Consider the following 26,505-nt stretch of genomic DNA (forward strand, 5'->3'; position numbering starts at 1 on the left):
TCAAGTCCCATTTTTTGATGGAAGTCTGTGTATCTGTTACCCAAGTTTTCCATTGAAATAGAAAGTCTGGAAATTGAAATCTTTACCTTATCAGCAAAGAAGGATTATGCAGGAGGGTCTGCAATGGCATGTTTCCACATGTATTTCTGTCCGTGTGGGAGAAGGCGGCTACTTCTGTCCTCCTCCACATTCAGCTCTGGGCTCTGCACCGAGATAGGGAATCCGTGAATTTTGTGTACCTATGTCCTCCCCCACTTCTACCACATGCTAAAAAAATTGTTTTAAAACATTCTTTAAACTAAGTATGCAGCGTAGCTATTTCTCTAGATACAAGATTTTGGAGCAAGGTTGTTGACTGATATTTAATGGAGTGTATGACTATTATAAATTCCTATGTTAACACTTGGACTGCTCTGAAACACAAACTTTCAAATCAGTAGCACTCTTCTTAGTTGGAATTACAGAAGTATGTAGGCCAGAGCTACTATGTTTGTAACATTCATTTGTTTTTACAGGTGCAAAGGGCCAGGTCTTGAAGGCTGTCCAAATGGGTGAGTATTTCATCTGCTACAATTAATGGCAGAGCTAGAAGGAATGTGTGTGTGTGTGTTTACATTTCCACACTGGACACTGCAAGGCTGGGACTAAAGTCTTCAGCTGTTCACAGGGAAGCGACAGATTAGAGCAGGCTCAGAGCTATAAAAATGGTTTAAAGAACTGATAAAAAGAGCTGCTGGCACAAGACTTCAAAATCTTGTTCTGCCTACAATTTTTGTCAAGGTGAGGCCAGGGATCTGTTACTGAAGAATAAAAGGAAGGGATGGAAAAAGAAAGGATTAAGGACAAAGAGAGATATGTTCAGGACTGATATAGTTACCTGTGTTACAGGAGACTCAGAGATGCAGAGGGTCTTTTCCAGCCCTGTGATCTGTACATCTCCAAATACTGTGTGCCCCACTGGATTCTCATTCATGACACTCAGACTACATCTTAAATCACACTGTTTGGCTTCATTATGTGCTCGAGGTGATGCAACAAGCAAACAGTCTTCTCTGACTGAGAGTGATTTTTCTGGCCACAAAGTCATGCTATGGCAAGATAAATTCAGCCTAGAAGTACTGTTAAAAACTGACTGCATTTAATAGCAATCCCTGGGGCAACTTAGAAAAATGCTGGGAAGAATCTCTAAGTACAGACCAAAAAACAACCTTGGAAAACAGGTTTTCCTTTTCAACTTAAATTTGCAATTACCCAGGCTCTAATAAAGAGGCAGCAATCTGTGTGTACAGTGGGAATGGTACACAACACCTTTGTACTTGTAAGGAAGACCGACGATCTGACGTTCACTGTGACCCTTACAGCGTGCCCCCCTTCCCCCCCAATCTGGGGGGATATCAGCTGCACTGCTGGCATCCCAACTGTGTATGCCTTTCTGAGAGGCCTTCTCTCCACATGCTTCATGTCTCTGATCACACGTGGGCTGCCCACAGCTGGCACACACAGGCATCACAGATCTTATGCTCATGTGCTTGGTGGGTTTGTTGGAGGGAGGAGAAATCCCCTCACTTAAGCTATGAGGATCAGTTCCAGTTGTGAGTTTGAGGGAAGAATGAAGACTTGTGGTTTAAGCCCAGATGGAAATTAAGCACCACTTTGAACAGATTACTGGATGAGGGACTTAAAAATACAGGTGCCCAAAAAACCTGAAATGTCAAATAGGCTTATGTGGGCATCCAGAATCAAAACATAAGGCTTCCTGCAATCTCTGTAGGGCTTTAAAATCTAACACCTAAGAATCTTTTCTCTTTCTGCCTCCCCTCCTGTGCTGCAGCTCCAAGATCCCCTCTATCGCCGCTGGTGTTGTTGGAGGGCTCCTGTGCCTGGTGGTGGTGGGCCTGGGCATCGGCCTGTACCTGCGGAGACGCCACATCGTCAGGAAGCGCACCCTGCGCCGGCTGCTGCAGGAGAGGGAGGTGAGCAGCCCCCGTGCTTCATCTGGCCCAGTGGGTCCTCCTCCTTGTGCCAGAGGATTAAAGCACCCTGCATCTGTATCCTGCATCCTTGTAGCTCAGCAATCCCGTGGGATGGGAAACGTGGTGGTTTCCCATCAGGAAAGGAGCAGCATGCACCTAACACCTTCTCAATCACAAAGCTGATCCCTCTGCATATAATTTGCAAAATATTTAAGGGATTTGGATGTCTCAATCCCAAGGAAAGTCATTGAGATTGTCTACTCAGAAAAAACTACACCTTCAGGTTGAGGTGCAGTGTGTTTGCTGATCCATACTGCCTTCCTGTGTAGACCTTCAGCCTCAAACTATGTGTCCCTCCAGACAAGCCTTGAGGCTCCTGTGGCAGCTTGGGGTGCTTTTGAAAATATTTCCCCCTTGATCAGGTGCGTGCCTGATCCTGTGGAAAAAAAGGAGAGGAGGTAAAGGAATTGAGGAAGTGTTTGTGTCTAGTCTTTGGTTTGTTTTTAGCACAAAATGCCCACAAAGCCATCAAAGTGAATGGTTCACTCTGTTGGGCATGAACAAGGTTTCTGCACTGCTCTTTGGTTTTGTGTGCATTACAGCATCACCCTCTGGATACCTCATATACAGAAAAATTCCTAATCCTGTGTGGAAGCTGCTCTTTTTGTGGTTAGCTCCCTTCTCTTTCTAGTCTGGTTCTAGCAAATTAGACAATTGTTTTTAACATTCTGCTAAAAACCCAATTGCAGTTTCATTTTGTACTTGCCAGCTTTGCAGAGTCAGCTCCCAAAATCCTTAAAAAAACAACAAAAAAAAAACCAACAGAAAAGAAAAAGATAAGCTGGCTTGTTTTTCATTGCGCTATGAAACTATATTTTACATACTGCTGTATTCTGCAGTTGTGATAGTAGAGTTCAATTTGTGCTCAGCTCATATTGTACCCTCTGGGCTCCTCAAAATGAGGATATTTCATCACAACAGAGAGGCTGCTGGTCCTCTAAAATCAGATTGAATCTAGCTAAATATGGTTTTATTCAAAGAAAAAGCAGAAGGAAAAACACTAAGGAAAAAGCTGACTTATGCATCATAAAAGCATTAAATATCTTTAGTGGGCATTACCACAATTTGCAATAAGGCTGAGATAAAAATTTGAAAAAATCAATAGGTAATTCAACATCCTTTTTTTTGAGAAAAGAACCACTGTCAGAGTTTCAATTACTGCTTGTACACTGCATGATCTGAGGGAACTACTGGTACCATGGGAATTTTATCCAGTTAAACAAGAGCAGACATGAAAGGTTGCAGGTGATTCTTGCCCATTATTTTAAACATTTTAATAATTTATTCACAAGTTCAAAACAAAAATAATCTCCTTTAGCATCTGTGGTAATTACATGATTTTTCAAGCCATGTGTTTCACGGCTTTGAAGTCATAGCCTCCATTTGAGAAGAGGTATTCCTTCATTCTCCCTCAAAATGGCAGCTGCCACTCTATGCTTGATTTTTGGAGCAGGTATTTATTCCTGCAAGTCAGAGCAGAACTATCTCTTCATGTGGAATCAAATGTTCATTATTTTAAAGGAAGGATTTATTTGCTTCCCCAAAGTGATCAACCTTCCACACTGTGTAACCTTCTAACATCATCTTCTCTCTGCACCAGCTTGTTGAACCACTGACACCCAGTGGGGAGGCACCAAACCAGGCTCATCTGAGAATTCTAAAGGAAACAGAATTTAAAAAGGTCAAAGTTTTAGGCTCTGGAGCTTTTGGCACTGTTTATAAGGTAAGATAATTGTTTTTCTATTCCCCTCTTCATCCTGCTTCCTCCTGTAGAAACTGCCCAAACAAAGCAAGAACTGGGAGCTTCAATCATTGTGTAGATTTTTTTTTAAACTAGATTTTATAGCATGTATCAATCTATTGAAGGGTAGAGAGATTACTCAATCATCATCAGTTTTGCTAGAAATTGGCTAACAGGCGAAGGTTTACATAAAATGTTACCAAAGCCATACTGCTGAGCCTGGAGAACAAAGATCATGACTTAAAAACTACCACAGTCAGATACACCCCACTGTAAATATTAAGAAGAAAAAGAAATGCATTGTGGTTAGCTCAGTGCAAAACCATTTTTTCTGTGTCATCTGGGATCTTCTTTTTATATTTTTCAATCATTTTTTCATTAGAACTGATTCAGATTGTGAAAGTGTCTTCACACCTTCAGTTGTGTAGGTTCACAAGTTATTTTTTCTCTTGGTGTTTGTTTATCCTCTGTGCTTCTTCATTAAGTTCCTCCTTTTATTCAGGATATGTGTTTCAGGCTTTTCCGTTAACTGTAGATTCCTATATTTCTTTATAAAGCTCTATATTCTGAATCAGACATCCAGCTATGATTAGGAACTTCAGGGGCACTAAAAGATGTGCACTTGCACTGCTGGGGGTTTCAGTAGCATATCCTCCCAGTGCCACACTGCTGACCTGCCACCTAAATGGCCTCCTGACACTTCAGATGTAGAGCACTGCACCAGTGGGGCAGACTTCCCTACCACTGCATGTGTATGACTGGATTGTTTGTACAGTATAGGTGCCATCTGGTTTTAATGAGAAAATGCTAATTATTTTCATCCCATTATTTATACATTGGAAGTGGCAAGGTTTTGCACATGCAGTTGCTGTGATGCTCTAATTAGTTAGATTTCCATCCACAAATGTTGCTCTTTATGCATTTCTTGGGCTGTTTACGCAGGCATAGTAATGAACATGTTTTTTCAAGAAAGTATGGTAGAGGTGACTGAAAAAGAAGTACCACCCCATTAACAGGAATTTGGTAATACCCACAAGACACAGTTTTTGCATATATTTGTTGTCTGCCGTGTCTTTTCATTGCTCAGAATATTTAAGTCTACTCAGAAGATGCAAAATATATGTGTAACTGTGAGAATTAACTTGTTAGGTATGAGACTGAATAACTCTTTGTACTTCTTTTTGTTAGGGACTTTGGATCCCAGAAGGAGAGAAGGTTAAAATTCCTGTTGCTATTAAAGAGTTGAGAGAGGCTACATCACCAAAAGCCAACAAGGAAATACTTGATGTGAGTTTTCATATTTGTTTTCTCAAGTTGCCAGTGGTCTGCGGATTTTCTTCTCTAACAACTAGAGGGGTTTCAGGAATTTGTGTGGGAAGAAATATTTTGCATCCTAAATTCAATTGTCCATCTAGAAGTTCTGCACTTTGCAGCCCAGTCTGTGAAGTGCTTTTGTCTCTCTCATGAACGCAGTCCCAATACAGATTTTATACTTGTGGGATAGGACCTAAGGAGTAGTCAGGACCACACATTTACAGATAATTATATTTTCTTTATTCTGATATTTCAGGCCTTAAGCTGTAGCATTCATTGTCATTATGGTGGTACTACTAAGTCAAATAACAACAGACCTAATGATTTATGAATCAGCCCTTCCCCAGGTCCCTATCTATGTGGCCCTCATTCCTGTCCCTCACCAGACTGTGATCCCTCCCTTCACTGGCATTCCCTGCATTGAGGAGCTGGCAGAGATGCTGCTCAGCTGCCTGCCCTGAGCTCTGCCCCACAGTTTGCTCTTCACAGTGACAAGGAGCATAACACAGCGTTCATAAAGGATGCTTTGGACTTAATGGCATTAAATTCCTGAAGGCATGTATCCTGGAGGAAGGGTTAGTTAACAAGCCTATTGTACTTCATCCTTCCTACAGCAGATCAAGATCACCGGATGGGGCAGTAGATGCAGGGACTGTGTGCTCTTGAGTGGTATCAAAGTGCATTCTCAGAAGAAATTTCTGTAGCAAATCCCCACATTATATTTTCCTTTGAATTAGGATGCTTATCAAAAAGCTCTTGCTTTTCCAGTCCTGTTAACTTTTAGATAATTTGGTTGGTGGAACTCTGTATGTCAGAACTAAATTTCAATAAATACAAAACGAGTGAAAGAAGCCAGAGGGATGACTCCAAAAGCACTTCTCAAAACAGATTTTGCTACACAACCAATTTTCCAAGGTCACTGGCACCTCAAAGATAATAATGTCTAATTGAAGATGATTTGTCTTACAGAATCATGCTAGGTATAGAACAAGCACAGCAACTTTAGCTCTTAGTAATCCAGGCAAGCTCTGGCTGACTTTATTAGGGTAGGGTTAATTCAGAAGGTTGTTGTTAAATACCAAGCATACTTGGAGCAGGTCAGAGCGCACCCGAAGAGATTTCCAAGATAAACCGCTGCAACAAAGACCCACTTTAATGTCTTGGGCTACTTAGAGGGACCCACAACCACACAATAGCTCTGTTCTGCTTTCCAAGGAGGAGGGGGTGGCCTGTTTTCCTTTGCAGTATCAAATGGTGGAGACGATCAGCATTTGGATGCTCTCTGAAGGCTGTGTGGCGCAAACGCCCACCCCGCTCCTGCAGTGTCCCCGTGCTCAGCCCCCAGGTCAGCCCCACACAGGCTGTGTGGCAGATGGGCAGTGAGAACAGCTCCTCCTCTGCAGTCTTCCCCCCACCCTTCCCTGCCAAAATGGATACAATATGGATCTGAATCCCAGCAGGAAGCAAAGCATCCTTCATCATTACAGTGGCTCAGTTTGGAAGCCTAGGGAAATGAAGTTGTTTTGGTCTCTGCTTATGTATGAGCACTGGATAACAAATTTGTAAGAATTTCTAACAAATGATGCCACAAATATATACAAACTGAATAGCAGATTGTGTTACTGCTTTATCTGTCCTTGAGCTAGCCCACACAATCAGTACTATCCATGGCAGAGGGCTGTTTTTCAATGGTGTGCCCACATCATGCAGTAGGTAGACGAGCTCTTACTAATTCTGATGGAGATCCTATTTAACCTGTCTGCCTGAAGACCATTTTCATCCTGAGGGCTCTGAAACAAGGATAACAAATGCAGAACTAGTACCTCAAAAGAGGCTGCATTACATCATGTTTTGCTTAGGCTGGCCCATTAAGCAACAACACAGAGGCCAGAAAGTATTGCTTAAGAATTGGGGTTGCTTATTTCTTAAACGTCATTGCCTTAATAACTTTGTTTAATAATAGTTCTCACCAGCTATGGAGCTATGTGACATCTGTGGAATGTTTGCTAGATGATGAGTAAAGTGCTATGGTATTTATTTTCTTAAGCTCTTAGAAAGAGCAGATTTGCTCTTTCCCTTGCATTACTCGTGTCTTTGCTATGATTTTAGGCTTTGGGGAACTGCTAGCCTGAATTGCAAAAGGGTGATTAGTAGGTGTTGCTCCAGATACTGAATCAAGATGCTGACCTGCTCACTGAATGGAAAAATTCCCATTCATTTCCCCTTGTGTTGCTTTTCAACCAAATCACTTCTAAAATATCTAAATGTGACATATTGTAAATCAGACACAAAGTTAGTTAAAGAAATGAAACAACTGCAGTTCTAATTTTTTTCCCCTGGAATCCATTCTTTGAGCTGGCACTTGACCATGGATTTGAGTATAAATACAGATCTCAAATTTCAATCTATAAGTAGTTTTTGCATAAAAAACCATCAGGAGTTTTTTAGGATCAGGAATTTTTACCCCATGGCCATATTAAATAATGTATTTGAACCAGACTCTGAAGGGGTCTTTCCCTTCCCACAGAAGAACAAAAGAAGAGGAGGTATCTTGGGTGTTGTAGATAGGTACCTAAAGCTACACAGGGTGTACCCATATTTGAAAAAAGAGTTTTTCACATATTTATGAAACTAAACCCCAAAATTCCAGTTGACCAAAGGGTCTGTAATGCTTGGGCTCGCACATTCCAAGTATCTTTCTAGTATAATTTACATTGCTATATGAGTCTAAGCCAGCTTTTCCAATTGAGGGCAGCATTTTCACCATTGTTACTTAAAGAAAACATTCAAGCTTCTAAAGCAGTGAACTGATTATTAATCTGATAGGTCTGACATGGAATGAAGAACAGCATGGTCAAGCATGGTCTCTTAAAGAATGAGACTGTCAGTCACATTCTAGATGACAGCTTTGACTTTCTGGGTTAGTACCAGTCTTGACAGGGGAGCAGAATACTCAAAAATTGTGATTTCCAGACAGTTTCATTGAGAGGTCTGTGGAGAAAAAAAGCCATGTGACACATGTTCATAAAATATATTGTCCTTTCAATTAGGTGCTCAAAATTATGAAATCCCATCAGCTTCCAGTTGGTGTTCAATTTATTAATTCCTCCTTGGCCTGGAAGTCTTAATCTCCCAGGATTTTATGTCCAATGTTTGCTTGGTGTACAGTAGTGAGAGACTGGCTCTTCTGTAGCATCTCAGTGATGATTTGGTGTTGAAAATCTGGACATTCCACTGAATGGAAAATAGTCAGTCCACAGAGTGGGAAATATGTGTATTTTGTATGTGATATGAGACACAGAGTTTGCATATAGTATTTTAGCAACTTCTTGGATGACCAACTTAGTTTAAATTGCCTCCAAATATTCATGTCATGCCAAAGGGATTGTTTCACATTTCTTTTTTTGCCTTTCTTCTCAGGAAGCTTATGTGATGGCTAGTGTTGACAATCCTCATGTGTGCCGCTTGTTGGGCATCTGCCTCACTTCAACTGTTCAGCTCATCACACAGCTGATGCCTTACGGCTGCCTCCTGGATTACATCCGAGAGCACAAGGACAACATCGGCTCTCAGTACCTCCTCAACTGGTGTGTGCAGATTGCAAAGGTGAGCAGACCAGAACTCCAGATCAGCTAAAACTCAGAGATCTGACAGCATGTAATTACCTGTCTCTGCAAATCTTTCTGTTTCACTACGTGGATCATAGGCATCTTATACATGGCAGTAAATTCTTGAACAATTTACTGTTCTCAGTTATTTTTCTTGAACAATTTACTGTTTTCATGCTGATGAGCAAACATTAACTATTCTTCAACATGCTTCTAGGCAGCTTAATATTATCACCTAGACATTTATGTCCAAGCCAAGCACCCGGTGTTGAAAGGATAATGTGATGCAAATGTGATGCAGCCCAGGCAGCAGTGAAGGCAACAGAAGAATTTGTCAATTTCCATAGCAAAATGCTGCTTCCATCAGTGGATTTCTTCAGGCTAAGTCACAGGACAGTGATGTTGAATACTTCTTGAGGCCAGGGATCGAAACTGCTGACTGCTGAATCCCAGCTCTGTCCTTGCTCAGGCTGGCTTTCACCAAAAGACATTAAGGCACTCCATAGCTATTCTGTAATTCATAGGTGCTGAGCTGGGATCTGTAATCTAACTGCAATGGCCATAAAAGTCTTATTATCATACCTGGTACTGTTTGCCAAAGTGCAGCAAAGGAACTGCAACACAGCCTCTAGCCCTTAGCAGCAATATGCTGTGTTTGGATGGTGGTTAGCCATTTGCAAGCATGGAAGAACAAAGCAAAACCAGCAAAAAAATAACTGCAATTTCTTGGAGATTCATCATATGAGATGGCAGTGTCCACAGAGCATGGTTGCTTTAATGCTTTCTGTTTCAGGAATGCCAATCTGCAGGAAAACCACACACTTAAAAACTTATTGGTCCCTTGAGGCCTTGTGTACATGCCAGACTCACCCAGCCGTGGTTTGCTTTCAGGAAACGTGCTGAGGACCTCAGAAATGTATCCACCAAATGTCTATAGAGCACATTTTTCATCTCAGTGTACTTTTTTTTTACATTTTGCTCCACAACAAGTGAAATCTAACTCATGTGTCCACCTGGTATGTGAATTCCTTTTTTTGTGACTTTTTGTGACTTTTTTGCTTTCTTGTTTAAAATCAATTACTGCTCTGTCCTGGTTTCAGTCTCTTTGGAGGGTGAATTGGAGACTATATTTCCCTCCTCCTCCTTCTTCTCCTTGTTAATTTTTAAGGTAGCAAAATGTATCCCCAAATGGGTCCTTGGGGCATTGCTTGCCTGAAAGGTTGCCATTCACAATTGTTTGCTTTTGTTTGATTTTTTCATGTCAGTTCAACATTTGCCCATAGCAACTTCTACCCTCACCAGTGATGCCTGACCTTCAAGATACTCCTTTGTGCTGCTCCACACTGAACTTTTCCTCAAAGCACTCATAAATCTTATGTACAGCTTTTTCCCACCAATGTGTCTGGTGTTGCTACTCTGATAAAGTTATGCCAGATTTTTGAACAGTCTCTGACTCTTTAAAAATTTACTTATGAGTGGAAAAGAGAATTGAAACAAATACATGTCTGGTAACTAATCAGCAGGAGGCAAGTTCCCTGGGAAGCTTGTTTTCATTACTGTTTTCACAGCTTTGAAATAAGTTTTCTTTGCATCTTTTACAAACATTATCTTTTCCTGAGGTATGGAGTCCTCTCTTCCAGGCAAGATGTTATGATAGCATAAACACTCCATGTGCAGAAACACTGTGAAGGAACTCTTTGAACACAATGGTCTCATGCTTAGTGATGAAAAATGGATTAAACTCCAGGCCTGCACACAATTAAAGATCTGCTGAACTTTCTAAGCTGGCAGTTCAACATTTTCAGTGTATGGTTATGCACGTGCATGAGTCTTCAGCCATCAGCGCCCTAAACAGCCTCATGTGACACTAATATTCTGCCTTTCAGCAGCTTTGAGTCTTATTAGCCTCTGCAGCAAATCAATTTTAGCAGGACATTTTTTGTCCTACTGGGGCTAGATTACATAATTATTATTTTTTTAAATAGTCTGTTTTCTGTCAGCAGCTCAGAAGTTTTTGTTCTGAGAGCTCTGCTTGCTAAAGATCTATTTGTGCAATTCAGTGCACACTCATAGTGGCACTGTGCCAGTTTGTTTGGGTAGTTTGTTTTGGCAACATTAGCAGTGCATGGGTGAAATTCTGCTGAGGGACTTGGAAGGAGGATTCGATGGTGGTCCAGCTTAGAAGTGGGCTTAGGAAGCGGGTGGAGGATGGAAGGCAATTATTCCCTCCAGTCCTCTACCATGACATCAACATGATCATTTTGGTGCTAACTTTGTAGGCTAAAAGTAATTTTTTATCAATTCTCTTCATAAAAATACAAGTGCATAAGCTACTACCAGAAGAAATGCATGGACTGGGAATAATAGTGGGTTTTGGAAAAGATACTGCAGGAAACTTGGAAATCATTAACTTTTTTATTCCATATACCAAGAGACTGGTGTTGAGGGAAAGTGGAGTAATCTCTGTGGTCAGAAACGCTGCTGTTAAATTTATGCTTTAGAAGTCAAACCAGCACAATTAGTTCTATTCTTCCTTGAGAGGCAGTCGTACCAAAAAAGCACGTATGCTATGGCAAATCCAGCCTAATCATGGGAGGCAGTGAAACTGGAAAATGGATGCAGCTTTGAGTTCAAACTTAGAATTTTTTTTTTTTTTTGTTTTTCCCCCATTTTTACCTTTGCAGTGCACTGCCTCATTGCTAGCAGGGAGAAGGCAGAGTATGCTGCCTGTAATAAAACACAGTTCGAGCAACTTTGAGTAATTGTCTAAATACTCTGTGTAGGGTTGGTGTGTGTATATAATAGCAGGGGATAGTTAAACTCTGTACTGTGCTCTCCTGAACTCATTGGGTTTGCACAAGTGCAGCCGAAAGAAGACTTCGTCCCTTTATTTTTAAGTTCCATCCTGATTTTGTATTTCTTGAACTAAGTCCTAAAGGAACAAGATCCCCTGCTACTATCTATTCTACCCACTACTGAGTCTTTTTCCTTCATCACTACACCAGTGCCTGGACCCACAAGAAGGTTTCTGCAGAGTAATAGGAACAGTCAATAATATTATAATAGTAACACTCATCCTCGCCCTGCAATAAACTTCATGTAAAGGGAGAGTGCAGGTGGGATAACTTACCATGTGTTTATGGTGGTGTCTGTAGTTACCACAAAGCAGCTGACATTTGGTGACTTGTCTGTCCGAGCTCCGAGTGCACGAGGCCTGACCAGCAGTGTGTTTGTTACCTTGCAGGGAATGAACTATCTGGAGGAACGGCGCCTGGTGCACCGTGACCTTGCTGCCAGGAACGTCCTTGTTAAGACTCCTCAACATGTGAAAATCACGGACTTCGGGCTGGCAAAGCTGCTCGGTGCAGACGAGAAGGAATATCATGCTGAGGGAGGCAAGGTAAAGCACACTGCAGAATAAACTGGTGTTTGTGCTTGCACACAAGCCTAAAACAAAGGCAGGGAGAAGAGAATATGTTTTTCAAAGCTCTCAGCTGCCATCTCAGCATGCTGCCTTTGAAGCCTGTGGAAGTCCTCTGAAATCAGCCAAAGCAGCATCAGGCCAGTGGGACTGCAGTGGGAGCAGAGGTAGCAGAGCAGCAAACGCTTTTGAAATTCCCACCCAGAAAGTCTGGGAAAATTCATCAGTGTAGCCAACACCAATAAGACTGTGCAGTTTATAAAGAGAAAGGGAATGTTGTATATTTATAGCAGAAGAAAGACCTGTCAGACTTGGTTCAACATGCTTTTGTGTTGTACTGCGTGCTGATGGAGAGAATGTGTCCTGCTGAGAAATTAAAGACAAGCTGCAAATATTGCAGAGGCCATAAATAGAAACCATATGAGTGTAGATCAGTCATGTAGCCTAAGATTGGATTTGTGTCCTATTCTGACAGAAGGCTAAAAAGTACTTATTTGACTGTTAAAAATATTGTAAAACTGTTTAGTAGGAGATATTTCTGATGCCCCTAGTATTCCACATGTTTTCAGATTCTTCATAATATATGAAAATAATAAACGGGAACTCAAAAGTTGCCTGTTCTACCATTCAGATAGATCTGCTGGCTGCTTTTAGCTTCTGCAACCAAACTATTGATTTACACACCACCTGGTGGTAAATATCCCTGAAAAATTTTAGGTCAGCTTCTTAAGGATTCTTTGTGAATTTTCCTAGGTTCCTATTAAATGGATGGCATTGGAGTCAATTTTACACCGAATTTACACTCATCAAAGTGATGTCTGGAGTTATGGTGAGTTTAAAAGCAGTTACAATTATTGCAGATGGGTTGGAAAATTTCATGATTTGCTGCTGACTCTATACTGACCTTTTTACTTTGTATTGTGAGAAGAAGAGATCAAATATATAAACACAGTGCCCAAATCACCTATTCAACAAGTAAAATCCCCATGAAACTGCATGTGAGTGAGGTGTAAGATGTTTCAAAGAATATGCTTTGGGTAATGAGCCCTCCCCTGAAAAGGGCCACAGGTAGGAGACTGGTCTATTTGCTGAAGTTCTGTTAAAGTTTTTCTTCAGCAGCTTCACATGAAATATAATGGAGCTGGCAATAGAGACAGATAGCTAGGAGGAATTAAAATCGCTGGCCACACTATCAGTTGGTGTCAATCAGTGTAACTCTGCTGAGGCCTGAAATGCTTATGCTGTCCTGGTACTGAGAGGACAATGCTAAAAGGGAAGCAGTATGATAACCTCCTTGGAGAATTTATTTTGTATTTGTTTTGTTCATAAAGCCAGGTTGAAAGAAAGGAGCAGAAAGGAAACTTTTCAAAGCAACCTATTGCAAAATTCCCCCTCATGGGTTCTTACATTTCTGGAAAATATTTAATACAGATGGTCAGATCCTATGTCCTTTTTGAAACAGTACAGCCTCTGGTCTTCTTAATCCATTTATGTATCTTGGCATCCAAAATCTTGTTTTGTATCCTAAGCTACTGGACAATCACAACAGCTACATCACAAGAGTCCATGGTATGTCAGCAAATGACGCTTAGGCAGCTGGTTTACACGTCTTTCAAAAACTGCTTCTGCTCATCTCCAGAGAGATTGTTTTCAAACAAAAACAGAACGTCCATTTTTAAAACCACTTGCTGTGTTGCAGTTGAGAGAGACAGTAACCTGCATTTCCTTTCTGTGGGGCCAGGAAGTTTGTAGAATGTTCAACAGTAATATATTAACTGAGATTAAAAAAAAAAAAAGGAAGAGAGCAAAACCTTAAATGGAAGCAGGATGATTTCAAAGTGTTATATTAATCTCTCTATAAAATCATGGCAGAAAATGGTTTCTCAGGTTGGGGTTCTGGCAAAACAATGCTTCCAGGGGACCCCTCTCTGCTTGCCACTTCACACCCAGGCAGAGCAGTCCAGCTTCTGGCAGTCTCTTTTCATGATCTTCTCCTCTTCCCACCCTGCAGGTGTGACAGTTTGGGAGCTGATGACATTTGGTTCCAAGCCGTATGAAGGGATCCCTGCCAGTGAGATCTCCTCTGTCCTGGAGAAGGGCGAGCGTTTGCCGCAGCCCCCCATCTGTACCATCGATGTGTACATGATCATGGTCAAATGTGAGTTCACACCTGGGATTCTGGCTGCTCATCTGAGTTGAATAAGTAACTCAGTTGCATTTTGTGCTGCATTCCTAATCCACAGTAATGGCACAGAAATAGGGTTGTGTGAAATGAGTGGTGACACCAGAGTGTATTCCCACACCTTGAGCTTTACCTAGGAGCACGGGATGTGGCTTCATGAGTCACTCATTCAACCAACTAATGTTTTTTTCACCATTCACACCACTGACTGATACTGTCAATTATTTTAAACCTATATGGTCAGGCACTATAAATTAGCGTGACACCAACCACTTTGCCTGATACTCTGACTTTGTATGTCTAGGAAATAAAATCAACACTGCCTTCTCCTCCAAGCTCCCCCCCACCCCCGATTCAGTAATGTGCTTCCCACTGCAAGCATACAGGTGGATTATTACTAAAGGACTGTTGGGAGTGCAGGCACAATCATAATATTAGATACACATGAGGATTCAGAATTCCTTTTCAAAATTTGGCTGGTCCCTTTTTGGCATGCAGCTGTTGCAGTATAGTAGCTCAAGAGCAGAGGGTTTCTGAAGCACTTTTGGCTGGTTTAGGGCACGTCAAAGGGCTTCTGAACCTCAAACCCCCTTTCCATCTGTATCACCTACTAAATGTCAGATTACTATCTGGCTTCCTGCACATCTCTAGGCCATGACTGCCACATCCCTGCTCACTGCTGTGAGGATGTGATAGCCAGCCCACTAGGTGGCATTTAAGACCTTCTCACTGGAGCAATACGTACCTGTTCCTGAAACAGGAGCCACCATGAACACTCTGTAGTGCAGCACTTTTGGGGAATCCTAGAGCACCCACAAATTGCTGTGGTGGGACAAGCATCACACAAGGTGACCCCGATCCTGTGCCCAGCAGGGCAACAGGAACTGCATTCAGAAGTGTACACCTAGCCTGGGAGGTGCCCAGATCCCAAAGCAATGTCCTAGAAACTCCTCCTCAGAGATTCTGAACCCTACTGACACCTCAGCCCCTATCTTTCCATAGGGTCAGTCCAGATGTAGAAAGAAGGCATTTTGCCAGGCACCTAATCTGGTACCTGTTGCTTGTAAAACACAGCCAATGGAGTGTCCCCATCCATTCCATGCCATTACACTGAGTTTAAATGCAAGAGTGTGAGGATCTGGGGGCTGAGTCTTTCTCCTGGCACAGGACTCAGTTGCATATCTTCTGCTGCTCTGGTCAACTCATGTTTGCAGGCTACAGTGCAGACCCTATTGAAGCCGTGCCATTTTATCTAAAGGAATTCAGGATTCCCAGTCACCTCTTTTATAATCAGAAAGTATAATCTGAAATGTTCAAAGTTATTGCAAAATAATTACTAATTTTTAAATTTAAAAACTAGCATTTAAATATAGGCAACTTATAAAGTCAGAAACAGTAGATTCTATTCCTGCAAGAACGGTAAACTCCCAAACACTCAATTTTGTCTAATAGCAAGAAGCATTTCTTTTTTAATTAGTGGGCAATGATATTTCTAGCGTGATAAAAAGTCACTGGAAATTATGAGATTTTGTCTAACATGGATGTCTTTGTCTAATGCAGATTTCAGAAGGCATATTACCACTTCATTTTCCCATCAATATAGATAGGCTGTTTCTTCTGTGTTCCTCTAGACATGCTAAGCTTGACCTTTATTATTTTTAAGTTTAAACACAAGAGTCTCTAGATCAGCTTATCTGTTAGTTAATTACAGAAAGTGTGGGTTTCCTAACTAATATCACATGTAAAACCTCCAGTATCCATATTTGAAATCTCTTCTAGCATTGATCCAAACTAAGCTGTAAAGACTTACTTTTGTTGAAGTCAGTTTACTAATTAAATACAGCTTAGTTGCAGTAATCTTTCAATATGTCTCCAGTGAGGATGTTTTGTATTTTAGAAGACATCTGGTACAGAGGGAGGCTTCTGCTGTAGTCTTCCCAGGACTTTATGAAGCAGTCCAGTGACTATCAGATAGCCAAATCCTGGTACCTCTGCAGGCACCCATTGGTGTTTGTTTGTGTTCTCTCCTTCAAGAGCTTTTTTAAAAGCAAACTAATTGGGATTATCCCTCAGGTGGGACCTGCCTGCCCGCGTGGATATAGGCCAGCAGGAGAGGAGACAGACTTAGCCTGAAGCTTTTCCAGTGTGGGATTTTATTTCTGTCTTCCCAAAACTGCCAAGATCTGCATTTTAAATGCTGAAATTCACAACCATGGCTGATGAATTCACTTTTTATGGTGGTCCCTTAGGGGTAGCTCCTTTCTTTGTCCCACACATGGCACTACTTTTTTGCTGTTATTTTTTATATTAAACTCAGTGTTTGATCACCAAGACAATTTTGTTTGTGCATTGCTTTTCCTGCAGGCTGGATGATCGATGCCGACAGCCGTCCCAAGTTTCGTGAGCTGATAGCTGAATTCTCAAAAATGGCCCGTGACCCTCCACGCTATCTTGTTATACAGGTACTAACCACAGTGGTGGGAAGACCTCTGATGATCGGAGGCCCAAAGTAACTAGTAATGCATATGAGAACATATTATATGGATAACTGAAGGCCAGATATATTGTTGCTTTACAGGTTTTAACTCATTCAGCTAGAGCCACAAAAAAAATGTCTAGACTGGTCACTATTTTCTTAGTACTGGTCTCAGTTATGGACCAGAAACAGTCCATGAGAGGAGAACAGAATTTGATCCTCTTCAAAATGCAGTTATTTTACAGCAGCATGGACTGAGATTGCAGGCCTAAGTTCTCCTAAACTCTAGGTAAATTTGGTTAGACACACAGATCTCTGAATGGGCCATTTACATAAACATTGGACTTGCCTTGTGGGTCCCTTCCAACTCAGAATATTCTGTGAATCTGTGAATCAAGATTTTGCATCTTGTGCCTCGTGTTAAATTACTTTGTCTCAGAGAAAAGGAGAGAATGAGGGCTTGAAAGGAGTCTACAAGTCTTGTCTTATCCTGACATTTTCAACAGGGAGATGATAGGATGCACCTGCCCAGCCCTACAGACTCCAAGTTTTATCGCACCCTGATGGAGGAGGAGGACATGGAGGATATAGTGGATGCGGATGAGTACCTCGTGCCACACCAGGGCTTTTTCAACAGCCCTTCAACGTCTCGCACTCCTCTGTTGAGTTCATTGGTATGAAAATTTTCCGTTGTGGAAACATGGCATGAAATTTTAAGAGTGAACTGCTTCTCATAATGTCTGTATTTTCTTTCTCTCTCTTTTAAGAGTGCTACCAGCAACAACTCTGCTACAACCTGCATTGACAGGAACGGGGTAAGTGGAATGGCCTTTAATAAAGGAGCAACTCTTCCTATGTGGCTATGTGGATCAGCTTCTACAAATCAGTCCCTTTAATATTGTTTTTGTCTACTTTCATTCTAGCAGGGGCACCCTGTGCGGGAAGACAGCTTTGTCCAGAGGTATAGCTCAGACCCAACAGGCGCTTTCTTGGAGGACAGCCTAGATGACAGCTTCCTACCAGCCCCAGGTGAGTACTTTTCTGGTTTTTCCATCCCATGGCCACTCACTCACAAGGCCTTTGCTTGTAATTATAATAATTTTCCTTCCTTTTCTGTATAAATGAAGCAATTCAAATGCTTTCTACCCTTTTGGCTCAATAAATGGGAATGGAAAATTGTTCACATATCATTTTCCTTGCCTTTATCTGTCTGCTTCTAACTGTTTCTCATTTCAGTTCCCTCATGAGCCAGATTCCTTATGTTAGCCATGTGTGCCATCTAGGCAGGGAGTTTGCATGTGTGGTTATATGTTTAAAGCTTTCTACTTGAGAAAATACCCTCTAAAAATTTGGTTTCATTTTTTTACCATTTCAACAATATAAAGAGCATTATGGCTGTTTCATTGCTTTCAGAATTTAATCCACAGAAGTTCATGGTTTCATGTGGACTTACAGTGTAGGCAGCCAGAGAAAGAGCCAGTGAGCACTGAGGGAGATGGGGCTGGATAATGCAGTGATGATGCTTTGTGTCCTTAAAAAATCCCAACCAACCATTCCAAGAATATGCCATAGCTAAAAAGGGTGAAAGGCCCTGCGAGGAATAGCACTGACGTGAAATGTGGAGTCAGTGTTATTGCCAGTCCTGTATTTTCTAGGCATTTTCCTCATCTCTAAACATTTTTTCCAGGGAAACAGCTTCTGGCAGCTAACCTCCTAAACTGCCATTTCAGAACACTATCTGGGACACAGCCACCCACGCGCCACTAAAATCATCAGTAGCTATCTCACTGTCTCATGGTCCACGCCGGCTTTCTGCTGGTTGGCAAACAAAATTCTTGAAGGTGAACCTCAGAGTAGCATGTTGGGTGCCCCAGAGTGGCAGTCCCTGCCTTTGGCTCTTTTCCACTCTGGGAAATTCTGAGACATGCCATGTGCAAAAACCAAGTGGCAGCTGGGTTGAAATTAAATGCCAAGTGACACAAATGTCTGCATTAATTTTATATCTTCCTTTTCGTTCCTTCTCATTTTAATTTTTGTTTTTATTCTAGAGTATGTGAACCAACTGGTGCCCAAGAAAGCATCTGCCTCAGCAGTCCAGAATCCAATCTACAACAACTTCTCTCTCACAGCAAACTCAAAGGTCCCCACAGACTCCAGCTACCAGAATTCACACAGCACAGCTGTGGACAACCCTGAGTATCTCAACACCAACCAGTCTCCCCTGACCAAGACAGTCTTTGAGAGCTCTCCCTACTGGATCCAGGCAGGCAACCACCAAATAAACCTGGACAATCCTGACTACCAGCAGGACTTCTTACCGAAGGAAACCAAATCTAATGGTCTCTTGAAAGTTCCTGCAGCAGAAAACCCAGAGTACTTGAGGGTAGCAGCACCAAAAAGTGAATACATTGAAGCCTCAGCATGACCACAGAGAATTTCTTCTTGCAGCAAGGCAAGCTGAATAAGTGAACTGTTGACTGCTGCAAGAGTGGACTCTGGCTCAGAGCAAATGGCAACCACAATGCATCAAAAAGCACCTCTGCTTTTCAACATGGGGCTTTGAAACTGCAAAGCCTGTCTGATGGTAGTTTGGGTCTTTCCGTGCCCATTTCCATGTAATAACTGAGGCCCATAGCTTGCACTCAGATGCATGTTGGGATGGAGCAGGATCTTCCTAGACTGAAGAAATATGGATGCATTCCTTTCATTTTCAAATGGTAGCATGGTAAAAAGCCACTCTGGGATGAACTCGAGAACTGTACACATTGTACAGTCAAATTTCTTTCTACATTCTGTATTTTTATAAATGTTTCTAACAGAAGTTTTGGATCTTTTACAAGATCAGATGCTTGTACTGCTCGTCTGCTAAGTGTTGCTCAGATCACCAACAGGGAAAAGAATTATGTTCCAAATCTCCTGGAACTGAAACTGTTATTCCAAGCCACTAGATTTTTACAAATTGGCTCCATATACTGCCTTTTGGCCCAAAGGTGAGAAGTGCATCTGAGGGACGTATGGGCAATTCTGCCCAGGGCAGTATGGAGTGGATTGGTCTGGGGAAAACTAGCACAAGCAGCAAAATGGCACAATGCATCACCTGCTGACCACTACTGCTACAAACTGACAAGAGGAACACGCCTCCAAGTCACCTATACATGATTATAAAGTTGCTCACTAGTCTGTTTTCTGATGGTCAAACCCAAAACTTTTTTTTGTTCTGATCCCTTATGCAGCTGTCAAGTTGTCAAAATGCCTTTCTTCTTCAACAAAACTGTTAAAGATGTTGTCGTAACTGAAAAATGAAGTGTCATATAATGTTTAACAGACTTCAATTAAATGTCAAGGAAATGCAAATAGTGGCAAATTGGAGCACTCACAAGACAGACTGGAAGAACTACACTAAATTAAACTTGACTAAGGCAAGAAACACAGGTAGTTCTGGCCGTGCAGCTTTATTTCCCATTTTAAAGGGACTCAAAGCAGAAATAATTTTCCCTTATGCATTTGGCAAAGAAAAGGGGTACTATCTAAGCAGTACATTTCACTCATTTCAAGGCAAAATACTACCAATTGTTGTCCCACGCTGGGGCAGAGGCTGGGGCTGGTTACATGTCCCTTTGAGGTTACTATTCTGGCAATGCAGGAGGAGCAGTGAGAATGAATTAAGGAAAGAAGGAATAATCTAGAGTGATGGAAAATATTATCTCCCTCTTCTGAAGCACAGGCTTACCTACTGCTTCTTTGAAATATGCAACATCATCTTCTGGTTATTAGTGTGGTATAGGCAGGCAAGGCAATGCTAAGATTTTGGCTTGACAGTATAAATCAGTCACAAGCAGGAAAAGCAGCAACTCCTTCCAGTGACCCATAAAATTATTCCATCACTAACATTTCTTTTGAATGTAGGAGGAATAAAGTGCCTAAAGTGTGAATTTACTCAGTCCTTTAGATGCATCCCACCAGCAGCTTTGCAGCTATTTTAATCAAACCACTAGATCAGAAAGCAAATTCTCATTTGGGGACAAAGGCCCTTAACTAGTTGAATGTTGGCATCTTGCTTGAGGGTAGCATAAGCAGCTGACTTGGAGAGGATCTGTAGTCTATATTAAGTAGCAAGAAACAGTCACATTTAAGCTGCTGCTGTGTTTAGAATACATCATTATGTGTTTCAGTTTAGGTATTGCATCTAAAGTCCAGGATCAAGCAGCAAATCCTTAGAGCACTGTTTTTACAGATTTACCGAGGAAAGGAAACCTTCAGTCATGTGAAATGAGCCCTTTTTTAAGTAACGTGCATTAGCAGTTTGTATGTGTACAGCTCATGGGTCCCACTACAGTACAGTGTGAAGTGGCATGTTGGGTCAGAATCCAGAGATTGTTCTGTTTGGTAGATGTGTCTCACCATGACCAAGTCCCAGACACGGCAGTGTGGAAGATGCAATGTTTGACTTCAATTATCAGTGGCTTTTATTTAAAACAGTAACCAAAATTCAGTTCCCATGTCCAATTAGCAGCAGATTTCTCCTTGCATTCCTGGGAGCAGATTTGTTGTGTTGCTCTCACAAGTGTGCAACATGTGCACACAGGCAGCGCTGCTTTCCCCCACCCACTGCCCTGGCAGAAATGTACCTAAAACTAAAAAAAGATCTTAACAGAATTCACAGATAATTTTTCAGTTTGCTGAAGATGTTATGCCTCCAAGCAGAACACTAGAAAATCACATAGTGCGTATTCTCCCACAGAATCTTTCAAACACTACTGCACAAAGGAATTTACTGATTTTAATCTGTTTAATCTGTTAGCTAAAACAAGAAAGCCACTGAGAAATAGCATTATGTATCACCAGCATTATGTAGCATGAATAGAGGTTAATGCTTGCCCTTTTAAAACAATTCAGGAGGGATTCAGTAGCAACTCAGTGCTAGAAACAAGGAAATTCATCTAAAAATTAAGCAATCTAAGTATGAAAGAACATCTCTCTTTGAATGTGATATTTTTGATGAAAAAAGTAGGAAAGAGGATGTAGGACCAGAAACTCTTGATACAAATGTAGATTACAGATTGGCGGGATCAACTATATATTGTGAAGTATTTCTGGTACATGGCATCTTGTAAGCCATGATTTGTAAGTTGGCAGTAATGATTCAAAACCCAGCAAAAAATAAAAACTAGGTAGTGCCTGCAGGGGCAGATACAGTGGCACTGGGAGCAGATGGGATTGTGCAGCAAATGGCTGTGGCTGGAAGCACAGGTGCTATGCAGGGTGATGCTCACAGGTAACAGATAATAGCAATATACCAAATCATTTCCACCAGGATTTAAAAAAAAAAAAACAAAAAACAAAAACAAAAACAAACAAAACACAAGCAGCAGAAATGCCCTGGTTTTCCCATTGCAGTTCACTGAACATTAAACAGCAAGGAGACCCCAGCAGTTTGTGTGTGCTCATACAGGAGACCATGGTTAAGCAGCATAAATCAACATCCAGAAATAACTTGAAAGGTCAGCTGGAGGTGTGGGTAGAAAAGGCTGATTTTAAAGACACAGCTAAATAGGGAAATATAGCATTCCAAAGCCTCTTCTGAAAGCCAACAGTCTTGCCACTTGAGAAAGATAAAATTTCCCTTTTTACTGTATTTCTTATGGAAGACCAAATAGAACACTCACAAGTTAGTCCTTAGCATCTATCATAAAGCTGTAGTTATTACAGAACTCCTTTTGCAATAATTTACTACTTTTAATAACTTCTAAGTTTATGAAAATGTAATTTAAGAGTCTTCATCTTACTTTGATCTTTTCCAGTGACTGTGTGCAGTGTCAGCGCACTTTATTTCATCATGGGCCTTGGGTTGTTTTCTTCTGCTGCAAAGGGAGTTGATCTGGGAAATTTTCTTCCTCTTGCAATTGATTTTGTTGAGTAAATTCTTCCAGAGGGCAGGGGCTTACTATTGTTCCCAGCTGACAGTCAACACTGAAGTAAGCTTTTTTAGAGAGAGCAGTTGGAAACAGATGGTGGTTTCTGGAATGCCTCAGGGTGATGCCCCATCCCACCAACTTCACCATGACTTGAAGCCTGCCCTAGCATTAGGGAATGTGGTCCTGAAGTTTGTTTGAAAGGAAGGGACTTGTATAGGGAGAGTAATGCCAGGGAAGGGCTGCAGCTGACCAGTCCATACCTGAGATAGCTGCTGAGTTTGCACAGGGACATCACTGAGGCCATTGACTGTTCCTGCAGGTACACTGCTCCTGTCTTGAACCCAGCTTGATGTGAAGTGGGTTGCAGAGATTGCTTGTGTGAAAACCAATGTATGTGGCATTTGTACTACAGGGGGTATCTCTTCTCTTCCCAGGGGGCGTAGTTAGGGTTACAGCAATGTCACAGGACCCCAAACAGCTTGAAGAAATCCCATCACAAGGTGCCTGGGGTGTTCTTGGTCTGTCTGTGGATGCTCCAGTGTGTGAAAAACAAACTTTGCATTTCCAGACAAGGGCTCATTTTTCACATTCAGGGTTCAACATTTTCTGTTAGTATGACTACTGCCTGTCAAATGAGCAGTTATGGTACTCTGGCCATTGTTTCCCCCAAAGTTTCTCTATGAGAAAACACTTGAATCAGGACAAAGTATGAAAATTTAACTGTGTCCTCCTTCTTGGTGGAAACTGTATACTCATGAAATGTCAGACTCTGTGTACAACACTTAGCAAGAGTGCTTTGTAATGTTTTATCACCACTGGTTCAAATTTTTATATTGGGATCCCATTTTCTAGCTTTCTTCTTAAAAATGTTCCTTCTTTGTTCTGACATAAAACTTTCAAGAAGCCTTTTTAAATAATAAAAAAAAAAAAAAAATGTTTATGCAAAAGAAAAACTTGACACCTTCAAGTAGCTTGTCAAATGGGCTGCATTAGGACCAAAGATGTAACGTCTTGTTTTCTTGCTTTAAAGGAATAAGGTATTGATCACCACTTCCACAGCCTCTTTTTATAGAGAAGAGCTACAGAGCTCCACCCTTCATTGGGGCAGGGTCAGATCTCCACTGAGCAAAGAGAGTTTGGCAGGAGGGTGAGGCCTGTCCATAGAAAACCAAACTGAATATCAGGACCATGTATCACTTCAGGGCCAAACGTACAACCTCTACTCTGTATTGCACTTAATGCAATATCTAAACAGAGACATAGCCAAGAAAAAAAGAAGCAAAAGAAGCCAAGAAAAAAGAAGCAAATGATATTTTGGCTCAGTATCAGGAAAAAATACGGTGATGTGAAGATGAGGCATGATAAAATAACTTTTTTGTGTGAGGAAGTGTGTAGGCAGACAGTGAGACTTTAAAACAGTAACACTTTTGGTTATGTATTACTTTAATTATGCAGGGGAGTTGAAATCACAGAGCTTCCATTATATGCTTTGCTTTCTGCCATGTTTCCTGCCTGCTTTTGATGTCTGGTGTTAGGCAGATCACCACCCTATCACCATGGCTTGTGTGGACTGAGAATTGTGGGTTCGTGCAGTCCTTCTTTTTATGCAGGGAGAGAAAAGTGCAGCCATAGTTGGCTGTACTACAGTTAGTGGTCAAGCTAAGCACTCAACAGCATCCAAAAATGGGTTTCCCAAGAGAAAAAAAGTGGTAACTGAAGACCTACCTGGCAAAAGACACAGGACTTGTTGCACTGATGAAGTCAGCAGTCAAAATGCTGAACACCTTCAACCAAGATTTGGGGCTGGTGTTCCATCAACTTTGCTGTCATCTAACATGGTGCAGATGGGGTTGTCTGGATGCAGCAGCACAGGTCCTATGGTCTCTTTCTATCTCTCACTTTGAAGTAATGGATTTTTCTGATTAATAAGGTGAAAACCAGAAACCAAAAGAAAGAAAACCAGAAAATGCCTCTAACAACTGGACTGGTAGAAGGTGTTGTTCCTACACAGCCAATACAGTACATAATTTCCAGTCAGCTGGAATTTATCCAGACTCTTCTCCTTACCTCCCATAAGCTAGCTGGAGAGTGTGCATTTGCAACCACCATCAATGTTATCCTCATATTTTATTAAAGGGAATAATAAAAGTAGTTGTCTACAATGGTAGGAGGCTTGGCTCATATACCTACGTTCCCTTTTTAATCCTACATTCCTAATAGTGTTCTCCTTGAAATTAATGGGATGCTTAAAATTATTACAGTGAGAGTATAAAACAAGGCTAATGTTGAGTGATTTTTGAAAATCCCTCACAATAATCAGAGATCCTATGGATCCATTGCCCATTTTAGGCTGCTTTGTATTGATGCAATCAACCGAATATAAGATATGATGACTTGGTTTCAATAAACTGTCAAGCAATATATCCACAGATACAGATGGTACCTTCAGAGCATTGTAAAGTTACTCAACTATGAAAGCACTATTTGTAAAATAAGAAACTCTTGACTTTTATATGGTTTAATGGTTTATACTGTTGATCAAAGATTGTTTGTATATGAGCGATGAAAAAATGAGGTGTATATTATTCTTTTTAATTGTTTTTAATTTTTGGAGGACTTTTATTGTAATATACTGTTGTATTTGGGCGGAACAAAAAGCAGTGGCTAGCTTGTAGCTTGTAGCCAGAGGAGAACTCACAGTAAGGGTTCTTTATTAATGGACTTAGATTTTTATTTTTTTTTTCTGGTAAAATTTGTCACCTTGGGGATTTATCCAGAGCTTAGTGAAGCTAGTAACAGCACTCTTTCCTCTCTTCAACAGCACTCTTTTCTCTGCATGCACAGTGCTGGAGTTTCATAATGTGAGCAATAATACAGACAACCCTTGTGACCAATGGAAGTGCAATATGAAAGCCCAGGTGCTGCTTATCAGGGCCTAAAAAAAGCTGCTCTTTTATGTGTCAGGTTCCCACTTCACTTCCATGACAAGAGCAGAAGCAGAGTGAAAGCAGTCCCTCAAAGGCTGATCTGTGTGGCATATGAAGCCATAGTGTTGGCCATTTCCAAAGTACATAGCTAAGGCAAAATAAAGTCTCAACCAGAGTCACACTGATGACTTGAATTGTTTTACTATACTAGGCAGGAAGAGAAATTCTGTTAGCAAAGGCAGCCAAATGAAGCCCCAGTGTACCCTGAGTATGGGTGTTTAATATCCCACTGGTGGAACATGTGGCTGACAAAGATTAAAGGAATTGCAGGGTCTTCAGCACAACAGAGCAAAATACACTGCATTGGCAAGACAGCAAAGAGGAGAGGAGCTGGAATTGTCAGTATGCATTCAGCCTGGATAGGTCCCTGGTATCACAATTAGTAAATGAAATAATTTTTGTCTTTATAGACTAATTTTGTACACAGGAAAAAAAAAAAAAAAGCCACAATAGCACCTTTCTCATTTTCATCTTTCCATCCAGACCCTTCCAGTACATAGGCTGCATGTTTTACCAGCTCAACCTATTTTATGCAGAAATTATGTAGTCTTAATCTTCATATTACTGGTTCTCAGAAATGTCTAATGCGTATTAATGCATGATATTTTTATTTTAATAAAAGTAATTAAATAAATATTTGCTCTTTTGGCACATGATTTCATTCCTACCCACCCCCCACTTTGAAATCAGCTGGCTTGTGAAGATTCTAGATAAGTTAGTATTGCTCTGAAGAAGAATAATTAGTATCAAAAAGGAAATTGAAATATACATTGTACATCTATGCACGTCCTCTGAAGATCAGAAAGCAACTTGTAGATTTAAAAGTCC

The 26,505-nt window shown here is 41.1% G+C and overlaps 1 protein-coding gene across 1 annotated transcript in view; it reads left to right on the forward strand.

Moving 5' to 3' along the window:
• The window catches only part of EGFR (epidermal growth factor receptor), a 157,022-nt gene extending 130,762 nt beyond the window's left edge, over window positions 1-26,260 (forward strand). The window contains exons 16-28 of the mRNA XM_041466395.1: window positions 516-551; window positions 1,832-1,973; window positions 3,634-3,756; window positions 4,963-5,061; window positions 8,509-8,694; window positions 11,941-12,096; window positions 12,871-12,946; window positions 14,129-14,275; window positions 16,664-16,761; window positions 17,282-17,449; window positions 17,543-17,590; window positions 17,699-17,804; window positions 18,824-26,260. Coding sequence (XP_041322329.1) covers window positions 516-551; window positions 1,832-1,973; window positions 3,634-3,756; window positions 4,963-5,061; window positions 8,509-8,694; window positions 11,941-12,096; window positions 12,871-12,946; window positions 14,129-14,275; window positions 16,664-16,761; window positions 17,282-17,449; window positions 17,543-17,590; window positions 17,699-17,804; window positions 18,824-19,200 — 1,762 coding nt within the window. The 3' untranslated portion in view covers window positions 19,201-26,260. The remainder of the gene's footprint in view (window positions 1-515; window positions 552-1,831; window positions 1,974-3,633; window positions 3,757-4,962; window positions 5,062-8,508; window positions 8,695-11,940; window positions 12,097-12,870; window positions 12,947-14,128; window positions 14,276-16,663; window positions 16,762-17,281; window positions 17,450-17,542; window positions 17,591-17,698; window positions 17,805-18,823) is intronic.
• The last annotated feature ends 245 nt before the right edge of the window (window positions 26,261-26,505 follow it).

This window comes from Pyrgilauda ruficollis, unplaced genomic scaffold (genome assembly GCF_017590135.1).
Source record: "Pyrgilauda ruficollis isolate IOZ18807 unplaced genomic scaffold, ASM1759013v1 scaffold2, whole genome shotgun sequence".
NCBI lineage: Eukaryota > Metazoa > Chordata > Aves > Passeriformes > Passeridae > Pyrgilauda > Pyrgilauda ruficollis.